At 33.6% G+C, this 12,398-nt stretch overlaps 2 protein-coding genes across 2 annotated transcripts; one reads left to right on the top strand and one right to left on the bottom strand.

Moving 5' to 3' along the window:
* Window positions 1-2,079: 2,079 nt before the first annotated feature.
* On the top strand, window positions 2,080-3,021 carry LOC143227250 (uncharacterized). Its single transcript, XM_076458719.1, has 2 exons — window positions 2,080-2,277; window positions 2,516-3,021. The coding sequence occupies exons 1-2, from the start codon at window positions 2,193-2,195 to the stop codon at window positions 2,929-2,931; spliced, it is 501 nt and encodes a 166-aa protein (XP_076314834.1). The 5' UTR covers window positions 2,080-2,192; the 3' UTR covers window positions 2,932-3,021.
* Window positions 3,022-6,946: 3,925 nt separating this feature from the next.
* Window positions 6,947-7,970, bottom strand: LOC143227249 (uncharacterized). The gene is made up of 2 exons (XM_076458718.1): window positions 7,771-7,970; window positions 6,947-7,530 (listed from the first exon to the last, which is right to left on the bottom strand). The coding sequence occupies exons 1-2, from the start codon at window positions 7,853-7,855 to the stop codon at window positions 7,115-7,117; spliced, it is 501 nt and encodes a 166-aa protein (XP_076314833.1). The 5' UTR covers window positions 7,856-7,970; the 3' UTR covers window positions 6,947-7,114.
* Between the last annotated feature and the right edge of the window lie 4,428 nt (window positions 7,971-12,398).

The following is a 12,398-nucleotide window of genomic DNA, read 5'->3' as shown; positions in this document are numbered from 1 at the left end:
TAATGAGATCTGTCAAAATTCGAAACTCCCAAGAGAAGCGAAAACTCTTAATAATTTTTGTTTGTTTGTTTAAAAGCATAATCTTCCTACCATTATTATTGATAACCAGCAGTTAAATGTGAAAATATCTTTGATTTATCGTTGAGTCACTGGGGCTTAACTTTTTATAATAGAAAGTATTCCTTGTCAAGTTATTTCGGTTTGCTTAACAGAGAGATTTGTTATTGGTGCCATTAAGTATTTTCTCATCAAAGGTAACGCAAAGAACATTACATTGGTAACAAATCTCATTCGCAAGTTAATTTGTTGACAGCAACATTTGTCTGTTTTATCATTTCGGATCGTAAATACCACCCAAGCCATGTCACCTGATCTACGAACCTATTATTTAATTATGATTGATAACTACTGAATAATTATTTATTTTACTGTATTCAGTTCACCAGCTTTAAATGTCTTTCTACATTTTGAGTTTCCATTTTCTCTGAACCTTTGGGGCTAAAATGTTCTATGAAAGAAGGTATTCGTCGTTAAGTCATGTAGGTATGTGTGTTCCTGTTGTTTTATCATTTTTTACTATTTTAATTTTGTAATGAATAGTTTTCATCATTAAATAGATTCACATCAAATGTAACATTAAAGATATTTTACGCGAGCAAGAAACATTATTTGTGACATAACTTCTGACACCTCTGTTTGGCTACTTTACAATTAGAAACTATAGAATATTATTTGGGATTATAAATACTTCCAAAGTCACTAATATGGCTGGGCTTATAACTCTAAAATTTGGAGTTCATTCTCTGTGGTAGGAATTCGACACTGTACTGCTCAGTGGTTAACAAGAAATAGAACTAAATAATTAACGATACCCAAATATTTTTATGAATATAGACTAATACATGTTTTCATTATTAACCGAGATAAAAATATAAAAATAAAGAGTTATGTTTCTAGTCTCTAAATCATGTTTTACAAACGATTTAAAACATTTATGATTTACAGAAAATACACAAATTTTTCATCATTTACAATATGATCATTCATCTGAATTAAGTTGTCTACTGTCGTGATTATAGCATTGATCACCTGCCTAATGTAAGTGAAGAAAGGAGTGAACCAAAACTGAGTACGTTGTACATGTGACATCTAACGTGGGTAATTTATATTTTCATTTTGAATTCATAATATCGCTTTCTCGAATACATCAATATTTTGTATAATCAAAACTACGAAATTTTATTCACATTTTACGTTAAATAATGAATTAAAATAGAAACTTCACTGATACAAATGAAAGTCGCTTCATAAGAAATATTTTATAGTAACTTGCCGATATTTAACATCAAGTCTATCACGTACAAGCGAATCTTTCCTATGGTAACCTTTAAGTTTCTATTCAGAACCTAAAATGTATAGTTGTTAAAAGTAAGATTTTTTGGTCTGATTTCTATAGAGAAAACTTCTTTTGTATGAAAATTAAAAATTTTCTAACAAAATGCCTCTCGCCAAGTGACTTAGAAACGTTACAAACATTTTAACTCACGAAAAATGTTATAGTAAGTGATATACTTTGATCTCTAAGGATAAGTTCACCAGTTCTCGATGAACTAACACATTACTGACAAAATCTAAAATATCTGTCTGGAGAAAACTTTCAATCACTATATTTAAAAGGATTTCCTACCAATATACTTTGGACAAGTGAGAGATTGTTCTTTGTAGTTCTGTTCCAAACATTCTTTTTATAATGTTTACAAACTAGAGACATTTTCTTTATTAAATGAGCTTCAAATTCCAACATAAACATTAATTGATCAGTTTGGACACCAGACGTATACTAGCCGAAAAGAGTCCTGCTGACCACTAAATCTCTTGTTAGACCCGTTAGACAACTTTGTCAAGAAGATACGTAAACAATGAAATGTAGACTAATTTATAAAGGTTTATCCTGGTATGAAGTTTGTAACAATAAACATTAACACTAACAAGAACGTGGGCACGAGCTAGACCAAGAGACAAAGAGAGCTGTATAAATAGAGATGGAGCTCTCGTAAGTTAAGTCATCCAATACACACATAGAGTATAGACAAGTAACTCTCTAAGATCTGTCATTGTTGGTGTGGTTGAACACATTAGTTGAAGAAATTTTATTGTTATAAAAATTCAATAATTTTTATCATTGGTCCAAAATGTGTAAAAAGTTTATGACATTTGCAGCATCTTCAAATCCCATAAAAATCATTATTCTTTTCTTCATGATGTGGGAAGTTACAGGTAAGGAACCAGAAAAAGTTTCAAAATAGTTCTTATTTCTTGTAAATTTTTCATCAAACGTATTTCTTACTACAATGTCCTAAACTAACGGTATAAAATTTAAGTGACGTATAATAAGTGTAAATTCCGAAATGCTCGAAACGTATATTCAAGAAAGTTTTATTTTTTGATATGCTATATTACATTTGCAGTTATTCATTCACATTTATTATAATCGAACTATAAATTCTCACCGTAGGCTTCTTTAATTATGATGACGACAAACGCCAGATCGTTATTCCTTATTCTCGTATTGGACGATCTTCCTGGAGCTGGTTGGAAGACAAAAGACAAGGTTTGATTCCATTTCCTCGAGTTGGACGAACATCCCAGAAAATGTCAGAAGACAAACGTGTAGTTCTGGTTCCGTTTCCTCAGGTGGATCAGCCTGAAGAAAAAGATGTACAACTAACTCTTATTCCACGTCAACTTATTCCTTCACCTCGATTCGGTCGATCATTTACTTCTGGTATTGGACGTCACGTTTTGGTTTGGCCAGACCCACTGTTTGTTGGAGACAAACAATCATTATTTACTCCAACCATCGGTAGAGATCTAGTTACATCTCATCTTAGTAGGACAGACGATGACAGTAACACACAGGGTATTAAGTAAATATTACTACAATAAGATACGAAGGACAAACAACCATGTTGACGATGAATACTCACTGAAGGATTGAAATGTATAATTACTCTTTAAAAATGTGGTAAAAATAATAAATCGTAAAAAAGAAATTATATTTCTATAGGGTGAAAATGTAAAAGTTCCTCAAATAAATAAACTGCAAGATATTCAGAATTATTTTGTTCTTCATTTAGTTTATTACTTGTATTCTACTAAACACATACGCACACACAAACTCCTGTGAACGTATTTTCTCTTCAGAAAAAAATGTCCACACTTCTCTAGGTCAGCCAACTATTAAAAAATCTGTGGTATTGTATTAGGTGAGAAGCTAATTAGTTAGTTTGTTAGTGCTTTGAAATTCAGTACAAAATACACGATGGACTGTCTATGCTCTGTCCACCATGGGTATTGAAACCCGATTTCCAGCGTTGTACGTCCGCAGGAACTCCGCAATTGCCATGCCATGCCGATCCTATAAAGTATAAATTATAAACCTTGCTGACCAACTTCAGGAAGATCGTGTAATAGAAAGACAGGGAATTATAACCTTGTGTTTGTCTTCATTATGATTAAGTAAAAAATTTTGTATTCCAGAAAATATTTCGGTTTCTTTTGTTAATATGCAAGTCCATCTAAAGTTATTATGTAATAGTTATAATGGCAATTGTATATAATTCACATCAATATTTGTCATGTTTTAAATATCTATATTTTCCCATCGCTTAAAAAGAAATACGGTGTAATTTAAATTAATCCAAAAATAATTGAATTTGACAGTTCAAAAATAAAACCGTCACGCATTATCTTTAACATTCAAATTCAGGATTTAAAGAAAGTCTGGAAAGCCATTGTATCGTAATTTCCCTTACTACGTGTTAAAATGTGTGCTTCATGACAGCGGATTATTATAAATTCCCCTTAATAATATAGATTTAATATATAAGAAACAGACTTTCACGTCTGTGAAACGTTCCAAAAGAACCCAGCATTGTTGATGTCATATGTTTAACTTTCAATTATAATTTAATTCTCTCTTTTATTTATATTGACCAAATTACTTTGCTTTATAAACATGAAAAATGTTCGTAATTATATAATTATTAAAAAGAATTTTTTATAAATGAAGTAGTACTTGTAGCTTTATAAAACTGAATAAAAGTGCACACACGTTCCACGAGCTCTGTTCTTTTCAAACGATGAGAAAACCTAATTTTATTATCAAATGTTAAATTATAATGTATTAACTTGTGACTAATATAATGTGAAACATACAAATAAAAAATAGATAGCACTCATGTAGGTTTGCGCGAAGTTCAAAAAACAAACAAGCACTATTCCTGTGCATAAATGTTAAATTATACGTATTATTAACAATACACTTCTTTATCTCAGTTTTTATTGGTGCGATAAACAATTAGAATGTTATGACATTGCTCATACAAAACAATACAAATTCTTACGCTTTTGATTTTCAACCTTTATTGGCCGAATTAAGAAAACCGTAGAAATCAACATCTGTAGTATGAGTGGTTTATATCAAAGGTTTTACATGTGTTGATATTTAAATACTTTGTCAGCTCCAGGCGCTTAAACTTTAACAGCAACTATTTCAACTGGAGTGTTACAAGGAACACTTCGATGATAAGAAGAAAGCTTGTGAAGTAACTTTACAGGACATAAAATCTTCTGAAAGAGGATTTTCATTCTGACTAATAAAATATTTCTAGCATCCCTTTAATGACTGTGTTACCAGAAATTTGTTAAAAGAAACTTTTAGTAGTTTTATTATTACTTAATGCCCGGCATGGCCGAGCGCGTTAGGCGTTCTACTCGTAATCCGAGGGTCGTGGGTTCGCATCCCAGTCGCGCCAAACATGCTCGCCCTTTCAGCCATGGGGGCGTTATAATGTGACGGTCAATCCCACTATTCGTTGGTAAAAGAGTAGCCCAAGAGTTGGCGGTGGGTGGTGATGACTAGCTACCTTCCCTCTAGTCTTACACTGCAAAATTAGGGACGGCTAAGGTTTCTACTCCTGGTTGGGGGTTGTGCGGTGGGCTAACAATCTACTCACTTAAAAAAACCAGCCTGTTAATGAATCCGCAAGAGATTGCAGCCATATGTTCCTTCATGGAATCGAGAGGCATAAAGAAATAATAATAAAATAATTATTACTTAAGTTTGCTGGATTTACTTTCCAGTAATATCATGTGTATTCTAATATAACTGTGTTGTTATTAGTCATTAGTTTCTAAAACTGTATTATGTAACTCAATGGTAAGGTTCAAAAGTTGCAACTGTATGTTCAACAACAAACAAAGAAATATAAAATGTTCGAATATTGTTTACAAGAGTCGCTAACTTAAATGCCTAAAGGTTGATTTTGAAAAACACTTTTATAAATAAACATATTATCGATGATTGAATGAAACTGAAACGTCCAGTGGCACACCGGTATGTTTTCGAAGTCACCCTCCTAGAAACCGGGTTTCGATACCCGTGTTGGGCAAAGCACAGATAGCCCATTGTATAGCTTTGTGCTTAATACTAAACAAACATGTATAATTAAACTGAAATACGCAACTAAACGAAATAATAAACAAAATTACTCCCTGGCGCATTCTTGAAAAAGAATTCTTGTACTAGTGAATAGTTGCCTTGAGAAAAGATATGAGTAAGTTTATTCAACAATATCTTAGGAAGATAAAACATTTCCTGTATTGTTCACTTAATTACAATAACCAGAAGGTGAAGCGCAACATACCTAAATACGTTTACGGTCTGATAACGTAAACATCCAGGATTCGATCAACCCCAGTGAACACTGTAGTTAGCCAGATACCTATGATTGGCATCACCCTCAAAATTTTCTTTAAAACCAAGATACCTCAATGATTGGTCATCACCCTCAAAATGTGGGCGCACTTGAAGATAAAATTGGGAAACATACCGTTCCTTTTCATCCGTGATTTCTAAAGAAGTTTTAGATATTTCTTTCTTATATGTGTAAATTATATGTACGTGTTTTGTTCTCCAAACAACAGATATATATTTTAAAACCTAACTTCCATTAACGAAGTGTAGACATTAATTGAAACGTGAAACTGGTAATACACAGTATAAAAATTGAAAAACTGATAAGAAAAACTGATAAGAACCTAACAGTAATAATGATATTTGATAAGAACCTAACAGTAATAATGATATTTGATAAGAACCTAACAGTAATAATGATATTTGCTTTATTTGCTATTTATATGTGTCATCAGTAAGAAATGATTTTATAAAGTAGTAAATAAACATGTACGTTCATATACAATGTACAATTAGAAATAGGGTGAAATTAATTTATTCTAAATCATTTTTAAAATACCCAAAGACATGCATTCTGATTATTTCCCCGTGAAAGCCTGACTAATCGTATGATAATCATCCTATTTTATTTTAATTAGTTATTATTGATATCTTTAGTAAAGAATACTTTGTAAGATGATAAAAAGTAGTGAAGAGTTTTTATTACATCCACAAAATGTAAAATTTTTTCTTGTAAATCTTTTCTTTTCGATTGTAAAATGCAGTTAATAAACAATGTATGTTTAAAATCACTTAAAATGAGTTCCATCTAAAGGGTTTTAAAAATGGCAATTTTAGAAACTTATACATTCTGTTCATTTCCTCGTTAAATTAAAACCATCATCTCATGATCCCCCCGGTGGCACAGCGGTGTGTCTCCGGACTTACAACGCAAGTAACTGAGTTTTGATACCTGTGGTGGATAGAACAGAGATAGCCCATTGTGCAGTTTGTGCTGAATTTCAAAAATCAACTACTACCTAACCTCTCATCCAATACAACATCACAGATTATTAATAGTTAGCTGATCTAGAATCGTATGGACAGTTGTGTTATTCTGTAGAGAAAATACGTTTACATCTGTGTGTTTAGTAAAATACAAGTAATAAACTACATAAAGAACAAAATAATTCTGAATATCTTGCAGTTTATTTATTCGAGCAACTTTTACCTTTTTTACGCAACAGTAAAATAATTATTTTTTTTCCATTTATTATATTGACCACATTTTTAAAGAGTAACTATACATTTCAATCCTTCAGTGAGTATTCAACGTCAACATGGTTGTTTGTCCTTCGTATCTTAGTGTAGTAATATTTACTTAATACCCTGTGTGTTACTGTCATTGTCTGTCCTACTAAGATGAGATGTAACTAGATCTCTACCGATGGTTGGAGTAAATAATGATTGTTTGTCTCCAACAAACAGTGGGTCTGGCCAAACCAAAACGTGACGTCCAATACCAGAAGTAAATGATCGACCGAATCGAGGTGAAGGAATAAGTTGACGTGGAATAAGAGTTAGTTGTACATCTTTTTCTTCAGGCTGATCCACCTGAGGAAACGGAACCAGAACTACACGTTTGTCTTCTGACATTTTCTGGGATGTTCGTCCAACTCGAGGAAATGGAATCAAACCTTGTCTTTTGTCTTCCAACCAGCTCCAGGAAGATCGTCCAATACGAGAATAAGGAATAACAATCCGGCGTTTGTCGTCATCAAAATTAAAGAAGCCTACGGTGAGAATTTATAGTTCGATTATAATAACCGTAGATGAATAACTGCAAATATAATATAGCACATCAAAAAAATAAAACTTTCTTGAATATACGTTTCGAGCATTTCGGAATTTACACTTATTATAAGTCTCTTAAATTTTATACCGTTAGTTTAGGACATTGTAGTAAGAAATACGTTTGATGAAAAATTTACAAGAAAATAAGAACTATTTTGAAACATTTTCTGGTTCCTTACCTGTAACTTCCCACATCATGAAGAAAAGAATAATGATTTTTATGGGATTTGAAGATGCTGCAAATGTCATAAACTTTTTACACATTTTGAACCAATGATAAAAAGTATTGAATTTTTATAACAATAAAATTTCTTCAACTAATGTGTTCAACCACACACCAACAATGACAGATCTTAGGGAGTTACTTGTCTATACTCTATGTGTGTATTGGATGACTTAACTTACGAGAGCTCCATCTCTATTTATACAGCTCTCTTTGTCTCTTGGTCTAGCTCGTGCCCACGTTCTTGTTAGTGTTAATGTTTATTGTTTCAAACTTCATACCAGGATAAACCTTTATAAATTAGTCTACATTTCATTGTTTACGTATCTTCTTGACAAAGTTGTCTAACGGGTCTAACAAGAGATTTAGTGGTCAGCAGGACTCTTTTCGGTTAGTATACGTCTGGTGTCCAAACTGATCAATTAATGTTTATCTTGGATTTTGAAGCTCATTTAATAAAGGAAATGTCTCTAGTTTGTAAACGTTATAAATAGAATTTTTGGAACAGAACTACAAAGAACAATCTCTCACTTGTCCAAAGTATATTGATAGGAAATCCTTTAAATATAGTGATTGAAAGTTTTCCCCAGACAGATATTTTAGATTTTGTCAGTAATGTGTTAGTTTTTCGAGAACTGGTGAACTTATCCTTAGAGATCAAAGCATATCACTTACTATAACATTTTTCGTGAGTTAAAATGTTTGTAACGTTTCTAAGTCACTTGGCGAGAGACATTTTGTTAGAGAGTTTTTATTTTTTACACAAAAGAAGTTTTCTCAATAGAAACAATACCAAGAAGTCTTACTTTTAACAATTAAAATTTTAGAATCTTAAGAAAACCTTAATGATGTGACGGGGATTTGACCTCATGGTTTTCTGAGGAGGATCGAACGCCTTAATCCACCTGGCCATAGAAGGTCTAATTATTATCTTTTATTTGTTATTAAGTACTAAGCAGCACTGTACTTCCCCCCCCCATCTAATGGATTAAACCATAAATTTTAACGTTATAAACCTTTGGGTTATTGTTCAACCACTGCAGTTGTTTGGGAAGTATTCATAATCCAAAATGATATTACGTAATTTTTAATTGTAAAGCAGACAAACGAAGTTGTTAAAAATTATGTGACAAATAATGGTTGTTACTCACGTAAAGTGTACTTTATGCCATGTTTGATTTGAATCTGTTTAATGACAGAAACAATATATCTACCTGTTTAAAAAATTAAATAGCAAAGAAAGATAAGCCGATAATGGGTGTTTTTCTCATAACAAAACCACATCAAGCTATCTGCTGAGTACACCGAGGGGAATTGAACTCCTGATTTTAGCGTTGTAAATCCATAGACTTACCGCTGTACTAGCGGGGGGATTCAAAACGAGAATAACAAAAACGCTTACATGACGTAACAACGAACACAAGAATACTTTCTATGGTAAACGTTTTAGCCTGCCTCCTTTTTGATGATGGCCTGGCATGAGAAAGTGGTTAAGGCACTCGACTCGTAATCTGAGGGTCACGGATTCGAATCCCTGTCACACCAACCATATTCGTCCTTTCAGCTGTGTGGGCATTATAATGTGACGGTCATTCCCACTATTCGTTGGTAAAAGGGTAGCCCAAGAGTTGGCGGTGGATGGTGATAACTATCTGCCTTTCCTTTAATCTTACACTGCTAAATTAGGGACGGCTAGCACAGATAGCCCTCGTGTAGCTTTGCGCGAAATTCAAAACAAACCGAACAAACCCTTCCGATGGGTCAGCGAAGGAAAGGTGGTCTGAAAGTTTTTCACATTAAATCTCGGGTTCCGATACCCATGGTAAGCAGGACATATATACTCTACTCTGTAACATAAAGTGATGCTTCTAAATAATCAAATACAAATTATAAAAATCTTTTGCTCCTCTTGAGTATTTCAAACTTTGTCAGAATTTCAAAAAAATTAGTACAGAAAGTGTACAAACATTACAATTTATCCAAAAAATATTGTGTAGCCATCCACAACTAACTTTACATAATCCATTTCCTGAGGTCAAAGATTTTCTCAATTCGATCTTTAAAAATTAAAGTGTACACCAGTTCATGAACAAATGATAAAAGTCTCATTTGTTTTTGAATTTCGCACAAAGCTACCCGAAGGCTATCTGCGCTAGCTGTCCCTAATTTAGCAGTGTAAGACTAGTGTGAAGGCAGCTTGTCAGTACCACCCATCACCAACTCTTGGGCTACTCTTTTACCAACGAAGAGTAGGATTGACCACACATTATAATGCACCTACAGCCGAAAAAGGCGAGCACGTTTGGTACAACCGGAATTCAAACCCGCGAACCTTGGATTACGAGTCGATCACACTTGGCCATACCTGATCTCGAAGGGTCTAATTAACTCGTTTACACGTCAAGTGAACAAAGTTTTTACTACAATCGAATGACCGCAACATGGAAACAAGTATAATAAGCTATAGAACACAAAATATAGTCAAACTCGTACTGATCGTTATAAAGGAAACTGAATTTTTAGAATAAGATTTAAAAACGTTAAATGATTAAGTTTAAAACAATGAACTCAGAATGTGTGCGACAACATGAACTGTTATCTTATTCTATTTATCATCCCAGTTCTTGTTGACAAAAGGCACAGAAGATCGTCTTCTTTACTAGCAACTTGTGTTCGTTAGTGCAGTCAACAACGTCGTACCTTGCTTGTGGTTAGTTTGCTTTCTGATGCAACCACTACCATCAATATTTAATGAAGTTAGAAGACTTCTTATGCTGCCGTGACTAGTCACACAATTTGTTCATAACCTCAATGGTCTTCCTTCCATCGTGGGAGCATTCTCTCTTGAGTTTGGAGAAGACGTTTTCCAGGTTAGAATGGTGGATTTCCAATGTTAAAACCACTCATTATCATATGTATCACACTACAACATTCAACAAGACATCAACAAAGCAAGCACGAACACAGCTTTGTCTGGGTTGTTTTCGGAACAAAGTTGAAACGTTGTTGCTCAAGGTCTGGTACTTCATTAGCCGGACTGAACTGAGAGTGCGTGATGTCTTTCATAACGAAGTTTTCAGAATTATGATCCAGTCCTTGCATTCTTATAACAGAAAATCCTTCATTTGTGAAGTTAGCTCAAACCAGTTCAAACGGGCTGAACGTCGGATTGCTGGTGGTCTAGTACAACGAATTTGAAATGCTAAGTTTATTCGTCATATCAGATTTACGACCTTCAGTGCTGAAAATACATCAACGTAAAAAGTACATTTTTCGTCTTATTGTAAAAAAGATAGGGAAATGGAAGAGAAACAGACATCAAAATCAACAACAACTTGCTTTCATTATTTCTGCGAACGTTAATTTTCTCTTAATCTTTGGGATCACGTTTCTGTTTCTTTAGCTGAAATGACATAAACGATATTCCTACACTCCACCCATCGATGTAACCCGTTTGCATCCAGACAGTAACTCAGACAGAGGTCCTACTTTAAACCCTGTAACAAATGAATATTTACAATAAGTATATAAAAATAGAGGTTGAATGAATAATTGATATTTGGACCTTAAAATGTATAAGATTGTTTATAAATTGCTCACAGATTTAGAAGATATTTATGTAAATTGATAGGTTTAAATAGAAATATAGTTTTGTTGGAATAGATTGGACGGTGGGTTATTTAGGATAAGGATAAGTTATATTTCTAAGTGTTTAACTGGTTAATGAAATATGCTAGAGGTGTATTTTACCTTTATTAATTTTTTTTATATATTTTATGTAGATTGTTTGTTTTGGTTTTTGGAATTTCGCACAAAACTACTTGAAAGCTATCTGCGCTAACCGTCCCTAATTTAGCAGTATAAGACTAGAAGGGAGGCCACTAGTCATCACCACCCACCTCCAACTCTTGGGCTACTCTTTTGCCAACGACTACTGGGATTGACTATTACATTATTACGCCCTCACGTCTGAAAGGGCAAGCATGTTTGATGTGACGGTGATTCGAACCCATGATCCACGGATTACGAGTCGAGCGCCTTAACCACCTGGCCATGCCGGGCCTTTTATGTAGAATAGAAAAATAACTGTCTTAAGATAGAAGTCTTTCAAGAGTATTTAAACAAGATATCAGAATATCAAAAGTACAAATTAAGAAGGCCCGGCATGGCCAAGCGCGTAAGGCATGCGACTCGTAATCCGAGGATCGCGGGTTCGCGCCCGCGTCGCGCTAATCATGCTCGCCCTCCCAGCCGTGGGGGCGTATAATGTTACGGTCAATCCCACTATTCGTTGGTAAAAGAGTAGCCCAAGAGTTGATGACTAGCTGCCTTCCCTCTAATCTTACACTGCAAAATTAGGGACGGCTAGCACAGATAGCCCTCGAGTAGCTTTGTGCGAAATTCCAAAACAAACAAACAAATTAAGAAATGATATATTAACATTATTAGTCAAATCAATAATATTAGAATTTAAATATAAAATATATGTAACGCATACATAATTTACAGTTCTCATTAATTGTAATAATTCTATTTTAGAGGACAAATAAAACAAGATATTATACTCGCTATGAATAAAACTGT

The sequence above is a fragment of the Tachypleus tridentatus genome, chromosome 9 (genome assembly GCF_004210375.1).
Source record: "Tachypleus tridentatus isolate NWPU-2018 chromosome 9, ASM421037v1, whole genome shotgun sequence".
NCBI classification, from domain to species: Eukaryota; Metazoa; Arthropoda; class Merostomata; order Xiphosura; family Limulidae; genus Tachypleus; species Tachypleus tridentatus.
The sequence above is the reverse complement of the archived record's forward strand: the minus strand, read 5'-3'. Positions and strand labels throughout refer to the sequence as shown.

Coding starts and splice junctions, on each gene's coding strand:
- LOC143227250 (XM_076458719.1), top strand. CDS start 2,193: ATGTGTAAAAAGTTTATGACATTTGCAGCATCTTCAAATCCCATAAAA. Junction 2,278..2,515: donor CATGATGTGGGAAGTTACAG/GTAAGGAACCAG, acceptor TTCTCACCGTAG/GCTTCTTTAATTATGATGAC.
- LOC143227249 (XM_076458718.1), bottom strand. CDS start 7,855: ATGTGTAAAAAGTTTATGACATTTGCAGCATCTTCAAATCCCATAAAA. Junction 7,531..7,770: donor CATGATGTGGGAAGTTACAG/GTAAGGAACCAG, acceptor TTCTCACCGTAG/GCTTCTTTAATTTTGATGAC.